General features: G+C 44.5%; 4 protein-coding genes across 5 annotated transcripts in view; 3 read left to right on the top strand and 1 right to left on the bottom strand.

Moving 5' to 3' along the window:
- The first annotated feature begins 48 nt into the window (after positions 1 to 48).
- PTPMT1 (protein tyrosine phosphatase, mitochondrial 1) lies at positions 49 to 2,210 on the top strand. Its single transcript, XM_027704854.1, has 4 exons — positions 49 to 252; positions 325 to 405; positions 917 to 1,108; positions 1,951 to 2,210. The coding sequence occupies exons 1-4, from the start codon at positions 82 to 84 to the stop codon at positions 2,080 to 2,082; spliced, it is 576 nt and encodes a 191-aa protein (XP_027560655.1). The 5' UTR covers positions 49 to 81; the 3' UTR covers positions 2,083 to 2,210.
- A 155-nt stretch (positions 2,211 to 2,365) lies between these two features.
- On the bottom strand, positions 2,366 to 10,630 carry KBTBD4 (kelch repeat and BTB domain containing 4). The gene is made up of 4 exons (XM_027704796.1): positions 10,516 to 10,630; positions 7,195 to 7,815; positions 4,578 to 4,684; positions 2,366 to 4,021 (listed from the first exon to the last, which is right to left on the bottom strand). Exons 1-4 carry the CDS (start codon positions 10,532 to 10,534, stop codon positions 3,161 to 3,163), a joined length of 1,608 nt encoding a protein of 535 aa, XP_027560597.1. The 5' UTR covers positions 10,535 to 10,630; the 3' UTR covers positions 2,366 to 3,160.
- A 33-nt stretch (positions 10,631 to 10,663) lies between these two features.
- The window catches only part of NDUFS3 (NADH:ubiquinone oxidoreductase core subunit S3), a 17,774-nt gene continuing 5,607 nt past the window's right edge, over positions 10,664 to 22,830 (top strand). The window contains exons 1-8 of one of the 2 annotated variants that reach the window (XM_027704826.1): positions 10,664 to 10,780; positions 10,882 to 10,944; positions 11,749 to 11,846; positions 12,111 to 12,260; positions 13,420 to 13,545; positions 13,836 to 13,955; positions 15,159 to 15,344; positions 20,729 to 20,731. In XM_027704826.1, coding sequence (XP_027560627.1) covers positions 10,735 to 10,780; positions 10,882 to 10,944; positions 11,749 to 11,846; positions 12,111 to 12,260; positions 13,420 to 13,545; positions 13,836 to 13,955; positions 15,159 to 15,326 — 771 coding nt within the window. In that variant the 5' untranslated portion in view covers positions 10,664 to 10,734 and the 3' untranslated portion in view covers positions 15,327 to 15,344; positions 20,729 to 20,731. Of the gene's footprint in view, positions 10,781 to 10,881; positions 10,945 to 11,748; positions 11,847 to 12,110; positions 12,261 to 13,419; positions 13,546 to 13,835; positions 13,956 to 15,158; positions 15,407 to 20,728; positions 20,732 to 22,830 lie in introns of those variants that run through there. The other variant, XM_027704831.1, reaches the window with a different exon arrangement.
- Positions 20,729 to 22,830, top strand: part of FAM180B (family with sequence similarity 180 member B) — a 4,320-nt gene continuing 2,218 nt past the window's right edge. The window contains exons 1-2 of the mRNA XM_027704843.1: positions 20,729 to 20,826; positions 22,691 to 22,758. Of these exons, the coding sequence (XP_027560644.1) occupies positions 20,760 to 20,826; positions 22,691 to 22,758 (135 nt within the window). The 5' untranslated portion in view covers positions 20,729 to 20,759. The remainder of the gene's footprint in view (positions 20,827 to 22,690; positions 22,759 to 22,830) is intronic.

Raw genomic sequence — 22,830 nt, 5'->3', positions numbered from 1 at the left:
GCTCACGGTCGGTGCGTGCGGCCGCGGCGCTCGTCCGGCCCTCGGCACGGCCCGGCCCGGCGCGGCGCGACGCCGGCACCGATGGGGGTGGCGGAAGCGCTGGGCGCCGGCGCGGCGCGGCTACTCTTCTACCCCTCGCTGCTGTACACGGCGGCGCGGGCGCGGCTGCCGGGGTCTCGCCGGCCCTGGTTCCACCGCATCGACGAGGCCGTGCTGCTCGGGGCGCTGCCGCTGCGGGGGCGTAGCCGCAGGGTAAGGCGGGCGGGCGGCCGGGCCGGGCCGGGCTGGGAGGGCGGCGGTTCCTGACCGCGCCTGTGCCCGCAGATGGTGGCGGAGGAGAACGTGCGCGCCGTGGTCACCCTCACCGAGAACTACGAGACCCGCTTCTTCTGCTGTTCCCCACAGGTGAGCCCGGGCATTGCCTATGACCCCTGGACAGGTCTCCGTCGGTCCCGGCGCATCGAGGCTTTATTCGCCTCCTGCCGCGATCCCGGCAGCGACCGCCAAGTCCTGTGACAGCAAAGACGTGACTTCTCGCACCTTAAACACTTACTTTACTTACAAACCACTAAAACGTGAGGATGCGAGTGAACTGTTACAGCTGCAGTGGCGGGGAGGGACGGGGAGCATTGAATCCATGTACACCACTATACAGGAATGCCTCTTGTTTTGGGAAGAGATCCCAACTCCCCTCTTTTCCTTTAGCTGAACCACATCTTTTCAGTTCCCTTTAACTACTCGTTTCTGATGGTCAGCACTAAACTTTTCATACCTCTGATTTAAAGGATTGATATTCAAAGTCTGTTTACAGTCCCACTGAGTTTCTCAGCTGTCTGAACAGGTTTTGGGTTTCTTTCAGGGAAAAAAAAAAAACAAACAGAAAATTAACTGACCAAATCTGCTATGTCCATTTCAGGAATGGGAGGCAATGGGAGTGGAGCAATTGTGTCTCAGCACTGTGGATCTAACTGGAGTCCCCACCTTGGAAAACCTCCACAAGGGCGTTGACTTCATCCTGAAACACCGAGCCTCCGGTAACACTGTCTATGTGCACTGCAAGGCAGGACGCTCCCGCAGTGCCACCATGGTAGCAGCATATTTAATTCAAGTAAGGAGTCTATGCTAAATGAGGTTTACTTTCATACAGTCTAGGCAAAAGCAGACAACCTTTATAGTTTGCTCTTGCTCAAGAAACTTGAGCATGTACAGGTTCATTAATATTCCATGACTTTACAGAGTTTGTACACCTATTTTAAGAGAGGCCTCAAACTCACCTTGCTGTTTTGAATGATTCTGCTGTTCTTAATTCTTGAGGTGGGAATAACAAGTCACTCGTGAGGGTAGGTTCACGGAGCAGATAAAACACCCATTTTTGTTCAGATTTTCTCCTTGGTTCACTGAAATGGTGAGCCTTCCTATGCTTTTCAATAAATACAATTAATGATCAAGAGAACTGACTTTGGTTTTCTGAGTTCCTCTACTGACCCAACTGGGTAAGCCAGCCCTAAGAACAAAATTCTGCCCGTGGGTTCTTCTGTCGGTGTTATTAAGTGCTCCCTGGAAAACTTTCCACTAGTGCTGAAGGGAAAATTTTCTCACTAAGTGCGACATGAGTACCAGTAAAGTTTTTTAAAAATTTAAAAGTGCAAGCTGCGCTTTTGCTCCGGTCTGGTGGGACTAGGACAGGAACCTATTCACAACATGAAGGAAGAGTAAGTGAGACAGAAAGTGGAGGGCCCAGGCAGCAACCATCCCTCTTTAACCAAGGGATTCATTTCATTAATGATTTCATGACATTCAGGCTTCTCTGAGAGGAACATGAAGTAAACAGAAGGGGCGAAGCAGTAAGTTTTCTAACACCTCTAATGTTGCCTATAGCCTCTGGGAAGGTTCCATTAAATGGTGCAGGGATGGAATGGATTTTCACTTGCTGGGTTTCTGCCTTTTCAGCTGCATCACTGGAGCCCTCAGGAAGCAATTCAGGCCATTGCCAAGATTCGTCCCCACATCCTCATTCGACACAAGCAAGTCCAGGTCCTGGAGAAATTTCACAGGAACATGATCACTGGAACAGCTGCATAATGTCAGTAAGAACTACCAAAATCCCCATCTCAGCTGCTTAAAAAAAATGTTTTTATGATCTAATCAAGGCTTGTGTTGTTCTTCTTGACCAACAATAAAGACGTTTTTACATAAACTACAGTAAAGGGGAAATTGGGCTGTTTCATTAAAACTTTCTTTTCTTGTAGTTAATATCTTAGTTCTCTTGGAGCCTCATAGTTCTTTTCCAGATATCAGTGCTCAGCTGAACTGGAAATCCACAGGAAGTTGAAAATATTTGTATTTGAAGCAAAGGAAAAAAAAATACCTTTGTCTCAACAGAGACTTTATTAGATTCTTACCCAAAGGGTTACAGTGCCAACAGAGATGGGTAGTAGGAAGTGGTCTTTATTCTGTCTTTCACCAACACTATGTTATAATTACAGGTGGGGATTCCCTGTACAGTAAAGGAAGCCAGTGTCTAAAAATGATCTCCTTCTTTATGCTAGGTGATGACAGAGCAGTAAGCAAGTACCCAGTTAGTTACCACTCCTCTAGGAGAAGTGCTGAATGCAACCTACTTAAGGTCCTAGAGTCAGCTCTGGAATCTGTCTGCCATGCCCTCTTTCTGCAATAGGACATAGGAATGTTTAAATGGAGATATCCCAGGGGGATACAGTGCACATCTAACTCTGTGATTGACATGGCAGCAACACGTGGGCTCCTAGACAGTTAAAACTAGCAGCCTGGGCCAAGGAAGATGTCCGTATGCCACCGGATTTGTTATTCGTAGATTGGTTCCAGGCTAAAATAGCCATTTGCTGCAGTTTGTGCCTCAAACACAACCATCTTATCATCAAGGAATCAAAGTAATGGCATTTAGTTCGTCTGAAATCTAAGATACAAGAGTTCAATAAAGTTCAATAGTGAGTGCTATGTAAAAGAATAGGCCCACAATCAGAAAGCCTGTACTTCCTCTGCACAGGTACAGAGAATGGGGTCTTTACTGGATGTTGTGAGCTTGTGGTAATTGGGACTGGTGCTGAGGGTGGTAGGTGTCTCCAAGCTGCACAGCAGGACACTGTTGCTGCCCTTTCTATCACTGGCCTGTTTTTCCTGCTTAGGCCAGGACAAACTGGAGGTTAGTGAGAAGCACTTTGATGCCACTCGTGACTGTTACAACAGAGGTGGCTGGGTTAAGTTTAAAAGTATTTGCATCACCCTTTTTATAGCGGTCACGAAAGACATAGATGCTGCCGTTGCAGCTGGCAATTTTCCAGAGGGATGGTACTGAACTCCAGGCATCTGGGAGGCATAGCCGGGTGAAGCTATCCAGTAGGGGATTATAGCATAGCAGTGAATCCCCCTCAGCGACAATGAACACCACGTCCTTGTGCACAGCAGCGTGCATGCGCCCCGCAAAAGGCAGCACGTATGGCTTCACATGGCATTTCTCTGTGTTGGTATCGTAGCACTGAATTAGCCGAGAGGGCTTGGTGAAGAAGTCCAAGTCATTTTCCTCCCCACCCAGCAGGTAAATGACACCATTAAGGTTTACACCTGCAGCTCCAGAGACTGCCACTTCCAGCTGGCTGGTCTCTGTCCAGACGTTGTCTCGTACTCTGTAATATATGACAGCATTAGAGAGAGTGTCCTGTAGAGTTTTCCCCCCCAGTGAATATATTGCATCCTTGCTTGGCACAGAGACAAGGGTGTGTTGGAGCCGGTCACGGGGCAGAGGGGCACACCATTCCCAGTCTATAGTTGCATTGTTGCATTTCCACATGCGTCGTGGAATGGAGCCACCAACAACATATAGGTCACTACCGTGCTTGCAGGCTGCGGTGATCTGGTGACACAAGCTGTTCTGGCCACTCACACTAATGGAGTCATCGTCAGCACAATGTAGAGAGACAGCGAGTGAATGTGTACGTGACGACTCCTTTCCAATCAGGTAGATGTGAACATTTTCTCCAATCACCTGAGAGAAAGGAGAATTAGATCTGTTTACACAAACATCACTGGATTTTTCAGCTTAGGACCCATCTGTGGGTCTGAGGTATAAAACCTTTTTTCCCAGTCTTGCCGCCCTACAGCATTCAGGACTCAGAGCCTCAAGGCCTTTTCAAGATACCAGCCATATCTGACAGCAAAATAGCCAGAGACATCACTGGAACCCAAGTGTTTATGGTTTAGATAAGGGACAGTTACATCACTGATGGAGTACAGTTATTTTAAGGGGAATACCAAACGTAGATTTCTGAATAGTCTCTTTGGTAACTGAGGATCGAGTGAAAGAAGGAATTTGTGGCATTGCTCCAATCACCGGTGATATCAACATCAGGTTATATTAAAAAAAGCTGTCAGAGGGGTTGCTATTTATGACAATGAAAGTATTCTCTCACAAGCACCATGAATTTCAACGGCATTTGTGTTTTGCAACTTTAAAGTCACACCTGTGAGCAGAATACCCTGTCCTGGGAAGTGTGAAACCAGCAAGTGCTACACCAGCCCCAGAACAGAAGGTCTTTTTATACCTTCAGACTTGATCGCAGAGTCTCTGAAAAGCCGGCTCGCTCCTCCTTGTTGAAGTTGATCCATGTTTCTATGGCAACTGCTGGATTCTGAGAACATGGAACGCCATCTGCAGTTCAGGGACAGAAAGGCATTTGTGGTATCTAGACAAAGGTGTGTGTACTCAGAAACATCCTTTTCCTGTGACGGCCTTCCCCCACTCCCACCACAAACTCTACTTTCTAGAGAGGAAAAATTGATACAGAGATTTATAGGTTTTGGCAGGCATGATCAGCACTGGCAGCCACACAACTACATGAAAGTAGTCTGGATAAATATCAGAAGACAGAGCTACCAGATCTTAAGCACTTTAGATGAGTTACAACAAAGGAACCTATGTCCAAGAGAAAGAGGGCAGGAAGGAGAATTTACATGCTGTGTGTTGAAGACAAGTATTTTCTTATTTAATCACTTAGGCAAAAAGATTCTCTTATTCAGAATCTCAGCACCTGCCTTTCTTTCTGGCTGGTCCTAGAAACCTATCTAGCAAAAGTCATCTGCAGAATGTGTCTGAGCCCTGTCAGACAGCTGACCTTCATGACTGAACATCTGGTGTTGCTGCTATCCTCTTAACATTTGGAAATCCCCAATGAGCTACTATAGCTTTTCTTAGCCATGTGACAGTAGGAAACACTCAACAGATTGCATCAGATTTCAATCTGTCTCCAGACATAATTGGAAGTTTTGGTTAAGCCACACACTATTGCATCATCATGATGATCATCGTCAGTGCATTACCTAGAAGATTTTAAGTATTTCCTTCCAGTTTGCAAGCCAGCAATTATGCCTGTATTCACCAAGAAGTTTCCCTATGAAGGCTCTCTGATTTTGTAGTCTGTTCTCATGACAAACCCCGAATTCAATGATGCTGAAGGCACCAGACAAATTCCAACTCTTTTCTCTATATTGGAAGGGAGGAAACAAAGCATGGCACAAAAGCAGGTAGTTTAACTCTGTTTATTAGTAAAAAGGGATTTCCATAAGCCAACCATCACATGTAGTGATTAAATGGAAAAAAACTGGATTTTGAAACTGGTCCTAGAGTGCAACAAAAGCTAAACTTCATAAGTTACTATTTTATTAAATAAATTTTAATCCTTGCTACTAATAGCTTCCTCTATTTAATTCTTCATTAACTAAACAAAGACGTAGGAAATGCAAAAGCAAAGGATTTTCCCTACCAGCAGGAGTGTATTTCAGATTTAAATCCATTTTATGAGCTAAGTTGCAGCATAAATATTGAGTAACGTGATTCTATATATGGAAATAGATGATGCATGGAAAAAAGTTTTATTGAGCAATTATTTTAATTTAGGACCACAAACACTAAAGTCCATAGTCCTAAAACTATGATTACTATGTGGAATCCCTAAGAACTTAAAGGTGATTGACGTCTAGAGTTTTATTTCATGATTTTAGAGGGATTTTTTAATAAACTCAACAGCTCTTTAAAAATTTTAGCCAAATAGTTATCAAAATTACTCTAATTTTATCGTATTTTTGAGCTATCAGTACATATACTCAATAGGTTTTTTATTGAAAATTTCTTTAGATGTAATAGAGATAATATAAGGCAATAGCTGTAAAGACTCTCATATGCATAGCATCAAATCCAAAGGCTATTTTAAGCTTTATGGACAGATTTGCCAGTATTCCAAAGAAGACAGTCATGGTAGGTTTATTGTTGTAACAGCACATAAAACCCATGATGCACAGAGCAGTTATTTACTCATTTACAAAGAGTAATTAAAGCAAGGAAGGGGCATATTTGAATGTATGAGCTGCTTCTACATTCCTGCTTCCTCTAGCAATGATACATAAATGCACAAAAATTGAGTTGTGAGCTGCATCCTGGAGGGGTAACCAAGTACTGGCTGTACCTACTAGGGCAGCAGATGACCTTCAAGGATTGGTGCAAGCCGGACTAAGTTTATGCGTTGACACATCCTTCACAACACTGAGTCATTGCATCCATTACTGTGGAAGGCTATTACCTTTACAAGAAGGGTAGTTACTGTATTATCTAAGACACTACAATGCCTCTATTTCAGTCATCTGAGTGCCTAGCCTAAATAATCCTAACAATTATATACAATTGTAAATAACACCAACATATTCTAAAAATATGGGTTGTGCTCAAGCCTTCTTACAAATGTTGAGTTATTGCATTACTATGTTAAATGATTATGAACTAAAATGGAAAAAAAGACTTTCATAAGATGTTTATTTTGGGTAAGGTTTCTTTGTTTTAATGCAAACAAAAATCCAACAAATTTTTGGAATTTATGTTTCAAAACCTGTAATACTTCTAACCTGTTGACTCAGGAGCTGCTGGGAACTACCAGCATCCTCTATGACCCTTTTCTACAGCTTAGATGTTTCATGTCCAGTAACAATAGCTTTGGTTTTTTTCTGATTAAGTTATCCAGAATGTTTTGCTTTGCTTTGCTTAGCTAAGTCTCTGAGTACACTGCAATTACGAAAGCTTGGATCTTTCCATTTATTTCATTCAACCCCTGACAGACTCTCTGAAAGTCTCTTTCTACATCCACATCCTGGCTTGTTTCAAGAACTCCTTACCTGTAAGGATGTCTGTCAGTAGGCGGACAGGCAGGTGTAGGAACTCCTCTGTGTCTTGCAGCTGAGACAAATGTGACTTTGCACAGTGTTTTGCAGCTGTGTAGAGCTCCATGTCACTGTGTTGGTCTGCCAACCACATGACTTGCAGACAGTTTCTAACCTGCACCGTACGGGCCAGAAAACGGGAGCACTCTTCAAAAAGGGCAGTCAGCTGGTACATGTCTGCCACTTCATAGGTTTCCTGCAACTCCTCTGCCCTCAGCTTTACAGTTCCATGGTAAATGTAGTCCACAAGAAGCTGAAAGACACTTTCGCTAACGTCCTGCAGCTCAATCACCCGGTTGTGGGCCTCCTTTAGGTTGGAAGTGAACATAGAACGAAAAAAGCAACTCTGAGCTGAGAGGACCAAGCGGTGCAGCTGGAATTCTTTGCCTTCCACTGATATTGTAACATCGGCAAAGAGCTCATCCTCCAAGCATAATTTCATAATACCCTGCGCCACACGGCCTGAGTGGGAGCGGTCAGTGAAGGTGTAGTTCACAAAGTAGTTTTCTTCTGCAGAGGAGCCTCCAGTCTCTTCTGACGAGTCCATGGTGCTGCACAGATCAGACCTCCAGCAATCTGTAAAATCACAATAATTATATGGCTTTCTCTCTACACTAACAAGATTATGCAGTACTTCAGGGTACAGGGAAAAATCAAACATATTGGTAAGAGTCCAGCATATTTTAGACTGAATACAAATAGCACAGCCAGAAACTTCTGCTTGAGCTTCAGAATCTCAAACAACAAATTAGAAGTTGGCATAATTAAAATTATAATATATACCAAACTTTCAGTACAGTGAGCATCACATCCCAGCAGAGCTGGGAGACGTGCATATCTTTTCACCACTCATTTCACTGAGACAAAGAAATGCATCAATAGTTATTCAAGTGTAAAGTCCAGCAACTGCCCTAGGAAACTTGTAAAGCCAAAAAAAAAGTGGCAGCAGCATAGCTGGACTAGATGTAAAAAGGATTACAATATTGTACTAACAAAGAGCACAGGCAGCAGCTCATATCATTAGGATAATTACCATCCAAACCCAACATGATGAATCTGCACAGTGTTATCAAGTAAGGTGAACTTGTTTTTACCAAAAAGATGCGTGAGAAGTCTGCCAGACGTAACCACCAGTCCTTCAAGCTAACCAAATGAGACAACTAATGGTTATACTCTGCTTGTTAATGTGCCAGGCACCTTCAGCATGCAAAACAACATGTTAGATGTTGTTAGTCACTGTTTCCCAAGCAGATAAGGGAATAAAATTTAAGGAAAACACTTCTTAGTAGGTACTACAGATGTTTGCAGAGTTCCAGGTAGTCTGTGGGTCAAAAAAGCTTCTGGAAATTAGGACTGCTATAGGAAGGAGCTCTTTTTTAACTTGGCTCTTGACAGCATTAAGAACAAATAGTTGCCTACCTGCATTCACTTTAAACTTATTTTTACAACTGAACTACTAGCCATGGTGGCTGATATCACAAATTTCTTCAGTCAATACTGAACATGATTTCCAGTTCAATGTTTTCCAAAGATATGATTTTTCTCCAGGAGATTCATAGTTACTCTTCCATGATTTATTTTGTCAAACATGCATTTTCTTACAATAGCTCTGTTTGACACAGGACAGCTCCTAAGTTCTTTGCTCAAATTCAGTTCACAGAAAGTAATGTCTACATCCCTAATTGCCTGGACAAGTCTGCCCCATCTCTGGTTATGGCCTATCTTAATTATACCCTTACCACGATTTTACAGTAGTTCCAGTCTGTCTGAAAAATACCTGTAAGTCTGTAAGAGACTGAGGAACTTCAATTAGCACAGTACACATCAGTACTATTTTTTCCAGCTTTACCAAGTATGAGCCTATCCTGCAAATTAGCTTCTACTTCCGTTAAAGCTCTTTATCCTTACAGTCAACGTGCTCAGAAGATAAGCCCAGAATGCTGAAGAGATCACGAAAAGCACCAGGATACAGAGGGATGAACTACCCTGCCCTCCAAAATCCCCAGAGGACTGGTACCAAGTCACAAAAGAAATGCCAACAGCAACTAAAGACTGCTCCAAATCTCACGTCCTTCTTTGCAACACAAAGCTCCCCTTTGCATCCATGGTGTCTCTGATACAAAAGAAAAAGGTGTGTAGGACAGTTAAGTGTCCCCTAGTGGTTAGCATGCGGGACTCTCACCGCTGCGACCCAGGTTCGAATCCCAGTCCCCCCGGGCAGATGGAGCCCGTTAGCCCTGTGAGGCCATCCATCTATGAGAAGGTCACTCTAAACAAACCTACGTCCTGAGGACCTCACTGCCATTGTCCAAGCTTGCTTGGCCCCGGCAGATGAACCTTAGGATTAAAGGGTGGGCTCAGTTCAGCGCAGGCTGTGTCTCACCTAAAAAATCCATTGCACAGGCTTGAAAGGTAAAAGACCTTTCCCCAAATCTTCGTTCGTGAAGACTGGCCATTATTAAAGCCGAATCTTACACTCAGTGTATTCATGTGTATCCCGTAGGCCAGGCTACTGGTGATAGCTGTGTAACCAACACCTGACACACGTCCTTCACAGAATCATCATTTAGTTGGAGATCATCAAGTCAAACCTATGACCAAACACCACCGTGTCAACTAGACCATGGCACCAAGTGCCACATCCAGTCTTTCCTTAAACACGTCCCAGAGATGGTAACTCCATCAGCTCCCTCGATAGTCCTTTCTAATGTCCAATCACCCTTTCTGTGAAGAAACTCTTCCTAATTTCCAACCTGAACCACCCCTGGTGCAGTTTAAGCCTATGTCCTCTCAACCTGCCACTAATTACTCAGGAGGAGACGCCGACTCCTACCTGGCTTACAACCTCCTTTCAGGTAGTTGTAGAGGGCTATAAGGTCACCCCTGAGCCTCCCTATCTCCAGGATAAACAACCTCAGCTCTCTCAGCCGCTCCTCATAGGACCTGTGCTCCAGGTTCCTTTCTTCTTTGCTCCTGACAGGATCGCGGATGCCGCGGCAGCGCCCGGGATCGCGGAACTCAAACACAACTGACAACGACCTCACGGTCCGGGGCGGGGAGAAGGAAGGAAGGAAGAAACGCTAATCCTCGGAGACGCGCAGACCCCTACCAGGCCCATGCTGGCGCCGTGCAAAGCGCCAGCGCGTTCCCTCGCCCCGCAGCGCTGGCTCAGCCCCGGGGGCTGCCGCCGCCATCCGCCCTCCACGCCGCTCGCTGCCCCGGCCCCGGGCCGGCGGTCGCACTGCTCCCGCCCCGGCCCCGCAGCTCAGCACCCACCTGCGGCGCCTCCCTTCATGCCGCCGCCCCGGGGTGCCCCAGCGGCTGCTCCGGCCCCTCACCCTGCGCCAGGCGCTGCCGGGCACTCGCCGCTCCCGCCCACCGACCCGGCGCCGTCCCCGGGAAGCGATTTGCCCGCTTCCGCCCCCGGGGGCAGCGTGGTGGCGGGCGTGCTTTCCGCTTCCGCCCCGTGCCCTTGCCCCTACGTGTCCCGGCGGGATGTTGGCGGCGGCGGCGCGGGGCCTGGCGCGGGCCGCGTTACGAGGTGAGGCCGCCCGGGGCTCGGGGGCTGTCCCGGGGGGCGGCGGCCGGGCCAGGCCGGGCGGTTGGCGGCGGTCGGTGAGACGTGTCCGTTTCTCTCCGCAGCTGGCGCGGCACCGGCGGCGGCGCGGGCCCGGCTGGCGGGGAGCTCTGCCGGGGAGACTCGCCGTAAGTGCGGAGCCGGTTTGTTGGCGGGGGGCGGCGGGGAGCCCGAGGCGTGGGGCTGTGCCCCTGGTAGCCGCTGGCTCCGCGGGAGGGCGCTGAGCTGCCCCAAGGACGTTCCTGGGCGATAGAACCGCTTTAGTGTAGGGGAAGGTGTCGGGAAAGGGTTGGGGCCTGTCGCGCGTAAACCCAAGTTTTGTGCAGAAAATGGGGTAACCCTGTTTTGGATTCCCGTGCTTGCCCTGGATTCCCATGTGTATCTTTTCTCGTGGGTCCACCTGTTTTTTCTGTATCTGGACAGCAGCTTCATAGTTTCTCATTGCCCTGAATCTTGAGGGTTTGTAATCACACCGACAGTGAAAAAAATCCCCCAGACAACAACCTGTTGTCTGTTTTTTAATTATGAGGAAGTTGCTTAGATGCTGGCAGATCAAACAACACCAGAAAACAAGATCCTTTCTAGACCCAGGTTGAATCGTGTGAGCAGTATCTAAGTTCATATTGTTCTGCCATTTCTGCCTTCCTCTTTTTCATCCTGTTACTTTCTTCTGTGTCATCTTTTTGGACTGTTCCTGCTCTGTTTAGAGTCCACCAAAAAAATTCTGTGTAGTACTGACACAAATTCCGTTCCTTATCGAAGTGTCTAGATCTGTGTTCTTTGTAGCACACTATGTTGCTAAAGTCCAGTCTCTGACAGACAGCTAGACTGGTTAAAGGGATTTTTAAGTCAGGGATGGGACTTGCTACTCTTTTTTCTGTAGTTTTCTGTATTCCCTGTTGTAATTTTGAAGACTTTGTTTTTCTCTTTAGCTACTGTCAGACCAAAAAATGAAGTAGAACAGAAGCAGTTATGTGCTTTTGGGGAGTATGTGGCTGAGATTCTGCCCAAGTATATCCAGCAAGTACAGGTAGGTGCTGTTCAAAAATTGTTCTTGTGGTGGGACAGGGCCCAGTCAACGCACCACTTGCTTGTTAGCTGTTTTCAGAAGTTGTTCTGGGGAAGAAAAATTGTCAGAATTGCATGAAAATTATTGCTATTATTAGACGCCTTGTTCTGATGTAATTTTGTGTCTGCTGTACCACTTTGTTTGAGTATTCTGCTGGAATCAGCAGTTCAGTCCTGTTGGTGTTTGTACTCGTGCCCTTCCCACTCACCATTCTGTTTTCGTCAGGTGACCTGTTTCAATGAGCTGGAACTTTTGATCCATCCAGATGGGATCATTCCAGTTCTGACCTTCCTTCGCGATCACACCAATGCCCAGTTCAAATCCTTGGCTGACTTGACTGCTGTTGATGTCCCATCTCGGCAGTATCGCTTTGAGGTAAGAACTGCTCATAGGTGCAGAACTTAGAGGGTTTCACAAGTGCTGACGCTGTGGGTACTGGTTGCAGCTCTGATCACTTTTTTTGGTTTCTGACAGTGAGAACAAAATCCACTCTGAAATGCTGGGTTTTGTTTAATCTGTTGATCATGGAAGCAGTAGCAGAACTGATACTGCATGGGTTCTCAGTCTGGCTTTCCTTTCCTCACTCTGCTAAAAGTCTCTTTTTTTTTCTTTTAATTTTTTTTTCCTTTGATTTCTTTTAGCTTTAGCAAATGTATTCAGACTTCTTTCTGGCCAGTTGTGAATTGGTGCTCATCCTTCTTCCCCGTAGGCCCATCAATTGCTGTTGACACAAATGTTTTTCTTTAAATCCCATCAGTCTTCTTAATAATTTTCCTCTTAAAAAAAACCCAAACCCAAAGCAAAAAAACCCCTGTTTAGTTGTTTTAAAAACATTTCTTTAAAGTTAAGGCCAAATGGGAGATGAGGCAGATTTTCAGAAGGCTCTCAGAAGATTTTGGGCACTGAACTTTGACTGACTTTCAGTGGATATTGGAGATTTGGTTCCCACAGATGCTTTTGAACATATCACTGTATAGCTTTTCAGCTGCAGAAAAACCTCAGCTGCAAATAGAAAAAGAAAAGATACAACTTTTGTGAAACCACAGACTCAGTATATTCTCTTCTCACCTACTATGGGAAAGCTTTGTTCACAGTATCGTTGCAAAGATGTTATTGTAGTTTCACTTTGATCTGTAAAATTCAGTGTATTTCTTCTTCACCTTCTCCCACTGATAGTAATTGCACTGGTAATTGATAGCCATTTTCTTTGAGTCAGACTATCGTCAAGTGTTTCCATCCCTTCAGTATTCTCTCTTTTAAGATTTAATATCCCTCTTTACTTCAGCTCTTCTTCATCAGTCATGCTTTCTAAATCTCACATCATTTTTGTTACTTCTAAGGACCAAAGTGATAAACTATTGGAACCTCAGTTGTTATAGTGTCTTTTAGTGGCCAGCTCTAAAGTGCTGGGTGTGATTCTGCTCATAAAGAATATTTGAAATAGTCTTTGTGTGGCTTTCCTTAGCCAGTGCTGTACTGCAGAGAGATCCATAAATGCCGTACAAGACCAATGCTGCTTTTTATTCTGATTCAGATTGTGTACAATTTGCTGTCTCTGCGGTTCAACAGTCGGATCCGTGTGAAGACGTACACAGATGAGCTGACACCTGTTGACTCAGCAGTGTCTGTGCACAAGGCAGCAAACTGGTATGAGAGAGAGGTGAGTGCTGCTGTGCTTGGGAACAGTCTTTGTGGAGAGAGGCTGTATTTTCCTGATTAAACTGATTTCCCAGGGCCCTCAGGAAGAAGGAAGTGTTTCCTTCGCTGCCTTTTCAGAGTAGGAGATAAAAGAGTGTTTGATTTGCTTTTGAATTAATTCCTGCATCAGTTTTGCTGGCATTGTACAAAGCCAGGCACATAACTGAAATTTTACGGACACAATACATGCAGCTTTTTGGCTTTTTTTAATTTCAAATATCATTCAACTTAACTTGGCTCCATTTCATTTAGGTTTGGGACATGTATGGTGTTTTCTTTGCCAACCACCCTGACCTAAGGCGAATCCTCACAGACTATGGGTTTGAGGGCCATCCCTTCCGGAAGGACTTCCCACTCTCTGGTTACGTGGAGGTAGGAGATACAGTCATGTCTAAAGTTATCAAGTCTCTCTAATACTCTTATCTGAGTTTTCGTACAAAGATGTGACTGCTTTACAGTCATTTGTCCGAAAGGTACTAAGGATGTTTCACTTGTGTGTATTCCAGAGGAGTTGTAGAGATCTCCTGCATGGAAATTTGAAGTATCACACAAAGTATTATCCATAATAAGGCAGCCTAAGGCCAAAGACATTGAGCAAATGTTATGTGCCATATAATATACCATTCTCTGTAGGCAGAGAAAGTGCCTGAAATTCGTTTAGCATGTTTTCTAGAAGATTAAAGTTTCCACTGCAAAACTGAACCTTTCTAGAGGGGTAAAGAACTGAATTGTTCTTAATTCATTTAGAACTTTAGTTTGTTGACATTTTGTAGGCCCAGTTTATAAAACTAGTTAAACTGACTCTCGCGATTATCATTTACTTCTGTATGTCAAACCACAGGCGAAATGAGTGTTTGGTATCTGCCTAGTTTCAAATGATCGCCTTTCAGAAACAGACAATATTTTGTGCAGTTTTAAGACTGAGCCGAGTCTCAGGAGGAAACAGTGAGGTTCTTTAAGCAACAGAATTGCAGAAGTGAAGCCCAGGCAGCATCTCCTGAGCTAGGGTTTGGAGATCTGGACTAACACAGTGAGGATAAAGCAAGCCAATCAGAAGAGTCTGGTACTCACCTGCATTTCATCCCGTTTGTAATCTTTTCCCCATGTTCTGAGTGTTACGCTAAAAATTAGAACAACTAAAACAAAATGAATGTCATATTATAAGGATTCATGAGTGTAGTCTCAGCTATGCCAGGCCTAGTCACCCTATTTCAGTGACTCAGGAGAAATGCCTTTGTCATATGACAAACTAAAAGTGTTATTCCATGTAAACTTTGTGTGGACTGTTAGGCTGAGCACTCCTAATTCTAGGTGGTTAGTCTTGACACCTGTGGTGCATGGTAGCAAAGACGAGTGTTTTCCTGGAGAGTCCAGAGATTTTAGTAGCATGTGGAGGGTTCTTGTTTAGTAATGGGGAGAATTGAAGCTGTGGCAGAGGCCTGTGGGCTATCCGTGGCGTAAGGAGTAGAATTCCCTGCACTGGAGGGTGGTGTGGGTCATGACCGTGTATGGCTCATCACAGATGCTATTGGGACTGGGTGAAAATGACTGTTTTTGTCCTTTGCACTGTTCTAGGTGCGATATGATGATGAAGTGAAACGGGTAGTGGCAGAGCCTGTGGAGCTGTCTCAGGAATTTCGCAAGTTTGATCTGAATAGTCCATGGGAGGCATTTCCTGCCTATCGTGCAACTCCAGAACCCCTGAAAATAGAAGCAGGAGCCAAGAAAGAAGACGCAAAATAGCAGCAGAACAGAGCGGATGCCCGGCACCATCCTTTCTGTTCTAAGATAGTATTTATAATAATAAAAATTCATATGAGATACTTGCCTGGTGTGATCTCATGAGTAATGTTTTCCAGCTAGATGAAAAGCACAAGGTGAGGGAAAGCTCACTTACAATCCTGATAATCCAACTAGTAGGTGTTTATCTGGTGCTTTGAGTTGTAAAACACTCGATTTTTCTTTTTGGTTTGCAAATTGAATGGAGTGCAGGCATTCCCTGTGGCTAAGGTGTTCTGTATACACTACTTCTGCTAGCAGTCCTTGCAGGCATAAGTCATAACCTGAGTGCTCGCTAGGAAACTGTACTGAAGCAACTGGAGCTTAAGCAGTGGGACAGCAGTATCTTAGCTTTCCAGGATGGGTGTTGGGAAAATGGTAATAATACGGCAAATATGCAAAGCTTTTATAAATGATTGTAATGCCGTTCTTATTAGGACAACACAAATACACCTGGATCCAGACCAAAACAATTATGGAAATCTCTGTGTTGTTTCCATGGAAATTAGGTCAGTCCCTTTTCTCCAGACAGGAGTTGCAGATAACCTCTGATTTGACACTCCCTCATGGTGGCTTTTTGTTCACAATCAAGCAGTCTTTACTTTCTTCCAGCATCTTCAGATTGTGCTTTTTTTCTGCAGCCGAAAATATCTTCCTCATCTCATAGACAAGAGTCTGTGCCTTTTTGTCACTATTCCAATTATTTTGAGCTTAACGATATAATAGCATTAACACTTTCTTTGCTTTTATGGAAAATCTCAGTTTTCTCCAAAAAAGCTGGAAGTACACTGTAGTTCATTGACAGTCATCAATTCATAATGTCCCTTGTCCTTGGTCTGGAAAATGCATAGTGCAGTTCTGCATCAGAAAGCTAACTGGCTTCATTAAGATCTGAAAACTATTGTATAAGAAATTTCATAAAAATAATTCACAAGCTGTTTGTAGAGACTCCCTGAATAACTACTTAAGCTTTTAAACTGTAAAAGTACTAAATAAAATAGGAGTTTGAGGGATGTTAGAGTATGGGATGGAGGAAAGGATAGGACAATGGTAAATTCAATTAAGAAAAAAACCAACTACTCACTGTGACTAGAATGTGATCTGTTTTCAAGAGTAAAGAGCTGAACTGTATGCTAAGAATTGGGTTTCATGATTGTTTTCACCCCAGCCTTGTAGAGCATGGGTTACTTACTTTTTTTTTTACTTTTTTTTTTTTTTAATTTTATTTCAGGCTGCTGTGGCTAGCAGTGCTTGAGATGTGACTCAACAGTGTTCTCTGGTTAAAATTAATAGCATTTGCCACTCGCCTTAAAAGCTATAGCTCTACACGGGAATGGGAATGGAACACAAAATAGCAGAAGTGTGGGATTTTATACAATTCTTAGCTCCACTTCTGGTCTACCATCAATTGAGCTGATTAAATAGGAAATGCACTTTTAATTCTTCCTACAAGATGTTCCACAGCTGGTTCTATTTTCTGTTGCAGTGGCTCTCATAGCATGCTGATGCCTATTGCACAAGACAGAAAAGTTCCTGGCACCACTTCTGTTACCATGAAAATTCTTTATGAAGCACATATCCTCTCTCTGTTCTTCTTCATCTCCAGGTTTCTTGAGATACCATAGACCGCTCATGGTCTATGTATTATAAAAAATATATATTTCCCAGTACGATAAGTCAGAAGACTGATGGTAGCAGGAAATCTGCCATTTAAACACAATGTTTGTGCAGAGGGAGAATTTGATTGACGGAACATCAAGAAATGTTAGACACAATGCCCTGTTAAGTTAGACAACATGCAAGCTTTGCTCAAAAATGTATGTACTGGAAAAGCAGCTGGCCCCATGGGGATAGGCATTGCTTCCAGTAGGTCTTTAATATGTGGAATAGTTGCTAATGGAGCTAAATCACTTCTCTTTAGCTTAGCCTGGAAGATCATGAAGATGACAATTTACTCACCCAGACACATTATCCCAGGGCACAAGATACTCAGCCTCACTAAGTACTGCCAGTGTTGGCAGTCTACCTCCTCCTCCACTGCTCCTGATCTCCAGGGGCCGTTTTTGTCTATGGAGCCTGCTCACTCTGGCTTCCTTGTGGCTGGTGGACATTTGCCTCATGCTGGGTGAGGTGTGGTCATCTTAGTCAAGCACAAAGCTGTCTTCCAAATCCTCTGTCCCTGTTTGTTCTGCATTGCCAGCTTCCACAGGGCTTGTTTGCCTGTGTTGGATTCCTCAAGTGTAGGAGGATGTTGGATGAGATTAAAGTCAGATGTAGCGGACTTACAGACACACTATTTAGAAGAGAGATTTTCTGATACTAAAGGGACAAATAGACTTTAGGTGATGACTCACAGTCACCATGTTGAGCTTCCCCAGCTGAGTAGGTTTTCCTGGTGTTTTCCAGAACTCTGGCATTTCTCCGTACAGCCAGGCTAGCAGACTCTCCTCCCTGAGCATGTGGCTGTAGACAGTGTCAGGGTGTCCACCCACATCATGGCCACACAGTTGGTATAGGCCTTGTAATTGATCTCCAGTCAAAATCCAGATGGGGACTCCAGCTGAGCCTAGCACTCCTGCAGAACAGAGCTTATGGGACTACTGAAGGACAGGCTGGATAACAGCATGCCACATATTACGCTGCATCCCATGACATTTTCTCCAAGTTGTGCAGGGCCTGAGGGAGTCTGTTGGTGCAGTAGGTGCAGTGGGATGGGGCCTTCCCTGTCGCTGTTACATAGCTCATTAGTCCTTCAAGCAGTGGATGCCTCTCATAAACTGAAAGAAAAAGACAAGGAAAGCATCTGCATAAGGACTGGAAGCACCATATCTGGAAAATACTGGTGTAACAGAGGTCCTGTCTGGTTATGGTCAGCACTTCACTCCTACTTTCCTCAAGGTTTTCTTCCTTCTTCCCCTTCAGTGACTCAAACTTCACCTTCCCTGGGAGCCATGTATGTCCTTCTTCCTTTCCCTCTTTCCTCAGACTACTTCTCCTAATCTTTCTCCCCTGATCACCTGCCAGGCAGACCCAGGTGACTATGATCTTCCCAAGTTCTGTGTGGGATGATTGAAGCAAGTGATTTCTCCAATTCTGTAAGCAGAATTTCCTTTTTGTGAATATGCTCTCTATCTTCCTGCAGTCCCATTTCAAAGAAACCTCCCTCCCAAAGAGGCTCTTCTGATGCTGTATTAATCATACATTGTGCCTCAACCAGCATTGAACCAGCTGCTGCAGTTTTTGATCCCTCTTATCTTGTTCCCATTTCCCATCTTCCTGCTTCAGGAGGTCATGGTGAAAAAGATGAAACCAGTCAAGGTGCCCCTGCGTAAAACTGGATCGTTATGATGTTTTGAAACTGCTCTGACAACAGATGGTATGACCCGGGGAGTGCAGAGGGGCAGGGTTGTGCACACTCAGCTGTGAATATCTGGCAAGGACAAAATCCTTCAGGAGGAGTAGGTGCACTGCCAAACATTGCAGTCATACATGTAGGGACTCTAGGCAGCTGTCAGAAGCTCAGGCTTGTTTCTCTGCAAGTATTGCTGTTGTACAGACAATTTACCACTCTGCATTTGCCTTTCTGTGTGGGATAGTGAGGTAATTCTACAAAATTCCCCTAGCTCAAGGCAACATCCACACTGATGCTTGTGCCTTGCCTGCCACTGTATCAGTCACCTTGAGCACAGACTCTGAGCCTCCTCTCTTCTCCCTCCCACCTACAGGGATATCCTCCTCTAGGCAATTCATCTGCAAGCTGTCCCTAGGAAATTCTCCTGTTGACAAAATCATGTACAGCCCTCGCAGATGTTGGCCAAAATCCTGGGCTCCTCCTTTTATCATGTACTGCATGCTAAAGGAGGCTATTTCATGGCCTGTGAGACACAGGAGTATTTGCATAGTGAATTCTAGACAAAGTTGTGCACACTGTGGACTGTAAGGGACTCTGACACAAAGCAGAAGGCACATCAATCTCACTGCACAGACGGGCCTCCAGCATCTGCCTTATGAGCTTGTGATTCACTTTTTAATAAAAGATACCACATCCCAGAAGAAAAGGATGCGACTAAAGCATAAGCAGCAGAAAATAATGAAAAACAAAAGCAGCACCACCTGACTGGAAGACAGCTAAGGCTATGACAGAAACACAGGTCTTATTTTGAATCCAAACTGAGGGTAAGAATGGCTCTGGGTATTGTGGGCCACTTCTTCCATGACTAGTCTGCAACTCTTCCATTATGTGCAGCTTCTCTTAGCTGGTGTGAGCCCATGTATTGCCAGGTACAAGTACAGATCCTGAAAGTTTCGGAAGATGTGGTCCTTTGCACACTGACAACTTACTAACTGGGACATCATCCCAACCCTCAGTAAACTCTCTGGTGACAGTAGTCACTACAAACTGATCTTCTGTAACTTGCTGAGAAAGGGTTGCGTGTCAGCTCTACTTAATCTCTTTTCTATGCAGACTTCTTTCTCCCTTTAACCTGAGGGAGATGGTATTTTTACTTATTTATACATGCTATTACATATTTGTATAACCCTAGCATCCCATACTGTGCCATACAGTGTAGAAATACAGAACAGCTTGACTGGGGATAGGGCACTAATGAAAGTGTAAAGATGTGTAGAAAAGAGATATCTGCTGCAAAGGGAATCAGATGAAGTTTTGTCTATGTAATTCACAACATCTAAGGCAGACTGTGCCCATTGTAACCCAGAAATCCAGTCATAGCAGAGGACAATGAGATGCTAAAGCCTCAGGGACTTCAGTACTTGTTGTTCGCTAGATCATTTTACTGAGTTCTCTCTCCAGGAGGTTTGATACAGAACTGAACCAATGATATTTGTACTGCCTGCTTGTATATTTTGGCTGCTACTACCCTTCCACGAGACTGCAGTCTGATGACCTTATTTGTTTGTGACATTTCAGGATTGTTTGCAGATTTTCAAACCTGGGAAAAGGGAAAACTGAAAATGAAGCCAAGGAGCTGAGCAAAGTGTCACAGAGATGTGACAGAGGCACTGTGCAGATATGGAAGGGACTAGGAGGTTCTCCCTTCTTCAGAGGCAAACATATGTAGTGTAATTTCTTGCAACTAATAGCTCTCTATAAGGCATTGCAGTGGGAAGTCATTCTTTGGAAAAAAAGTTTAAACAATTCTGCCAAAAACAACTAAGTTTTCCAAGTTTCCAAAATATGATGGAAAATATCCTTCGGGGTCAGCAAGCTGAACTGCAAGCCCTTCCCAGGACTGCAACCAGAAACACAGAAAGATGGATCCATTCCAAGAGAGGCTGCTGAGGCCAGGAGCAGCAAGGGAAGACGTCACAGCAAACTCTCTGGCTCCACAGCACTGTCTGTGGAGCGGGTGGCAGCTGCTCCTGGGCAGAGCTGCTATGGCCCAGGGACAGTTCAGCACCTGGCTGGTCCTGTGTGTGTTTGCTGGATCCCAGAAGCTGACAGGTAGGAAACACGTCTGCTGGTGACGTGGCTTCTTGGCTCGACAAACATCTGCGCAATGCCATTTGTGTGATGTTTTGCCTGCTTCCTCAGATATGGTTAGAGGCTTCAGGTAGCTGTACTGGCATGGGAGAGAGCTGGAGTCCAGCTGGGGGGTTTGCTGGGAGAGGCACTGGTAACCTACTTGCAGGCTGAAGACCTGCTGATATTTTTGCTGGCAAGGGGAGGATTTTCTTGGGTCTCCACTGAAAAATCCCCTGCTCCTGCAATAATGTTTGTGAATTTTCCATATACTTTTTGGAGAAAAAAACCCAAACCTGTTGAGTGATAAAATAAGTAAGGAACTATTTTCCGTTCCCCAGAGGATATTTACATTATTATTTCAATATATTATTTGTTATGCTTTGTTTAATTTTTCTCTTCTCAAAAATCTACCACTGCGTATATTTATGAGGCAGTTACTAATAACAGAAGTTTGGCACCTATTCAACAAATGCACTTTGCAGCCAGTCAGACATTCTCAGTAGAGGGATCTGTGAACTTAGAGGATCAGTTAGTAGAGAAAAGACCAGTGACAAAATTTTCAGATTATATAATACTTTTACCTGAGCTAAAAGTCTTGCTGGCACATCTATGGAGGAGTAGAGAAGACAAGCTACGTCCCTGCTCACATTCCAAAGCCACAGCTGGCTTGGATCATGAAGCCTGCAGCTGTGCGGAGAAACAAACCTCTGCAGCCTGCGGGGTGGCAGCGCACTTCCTCAGGCAGCTCATACATCTCCCTGAAAAGCTTTAATCAAGAATGGGAAGTTGGAAGCAGTGTTTGGTAGCAGTCATCACACACAAAGAGTACTGAATAATTTTGCAACTTTTTATATGCACCTGCTGACCTTAACTCTGGAGTATTCAATATAAATTCTCACTCTTTTCTTTTTATATAAAAAAGTCTTCATCCATATAAAAATGAAAAAAGCCTGAAAACCAAAACCAAACCAAAATGTGTCAGAGAGCTTACTACTTTAGACAAGCTTTTTCCATTTTATATTTCTTGACTAAAGGATGAGTATGTAAGAAGTAGAAGAGGGTCTTGGCTACATGACGACACTGATCAACATAGAGAAGGGTGGGGACGCAGCCTCTCTCTCACAGTCCCAGACCAAGACTGCTTGTGCCTCCTTTTTCACAAAGAAAGGAAAAATAAAGGCAAAATAAATGCAGAAAGTTAAAGCACTAGAAGTATTATTAAATAATAACTAAACAATTATTAGGGTTAATGTGATTTTCTTATCCAAAAACTACCATTCCTCTGGCCTCATATACATTTTTTCCACTTCACATGGTGTCCTGTGGCCCAGCAAGTAATTAGCTGGACATGAAATGAGCCATAATGGATCTGACAAGGTTTGTTTTACCCTCACACTCTGCCCCTGCCAGCAGCAGAAGCTTAGGGAAGAAGTATAAAACCAGGATAAGCATCAGGTTATGTTTTCACATAGGTTGAGGAGTCTCTCAGCTCCCCCCTTCCATTAGGCAGCATTCCCTTTTCTAGCAAAAACCACCAAGCAACCAAAACCCATCAGTTCAAAAACCACCCATACTCGGGCGAAAGGCTTCCTTGCTGCCTGTCAAACCAAGTGCCTTTGCTGCTGTATGCCTTAGCTCTGTTGGAGGGAATAAGGGCCATGATATCCAAAATTTTCCCTTGCCTCACTTAACCACTGCTGCTTCTCTTAAAAAGCTTGTTACGCTTATCAAAATCCCATGGACAGCATCTATCATGTTTGGCAAGCTATGAGTGGTAGCTCAGAAATACTGAAAACATAAACAGAAAGGTCTTGCACTACCAAACTCTCCTGATGTCTTGCAGATGAACATCCTCACAGTGGGACCAACACACCTCACCGCAGCCCAGAGGACACCGACATCATGTTAGAGGTCTCCTGAGCACTGGGGGCCCGTGGGCCGAGGCACTGCTAGTGGCCATGCTCCCACCTATCTGCATGTAAA

Source organism: Neopelma chrysocephalum, unplaced genomic scaffold, assembly GCF_003984885.1.
Source record: "Neopelma chrysocephalum unplaced genomic scaffold, ASM398488v2 Primary Assembly neopelma1_24, whole genome shotgun sequence".
NCBI lineage: Eukaryota > Metazoa > Chordata > Aves > Passeriformes > Pipridae > Neopelma > Neopelma chrysocephalum.
Note: the sequence above shows the minus strand (reverse complement) of the source record. Positions and strands in the feature narration are given on the sequence as shown.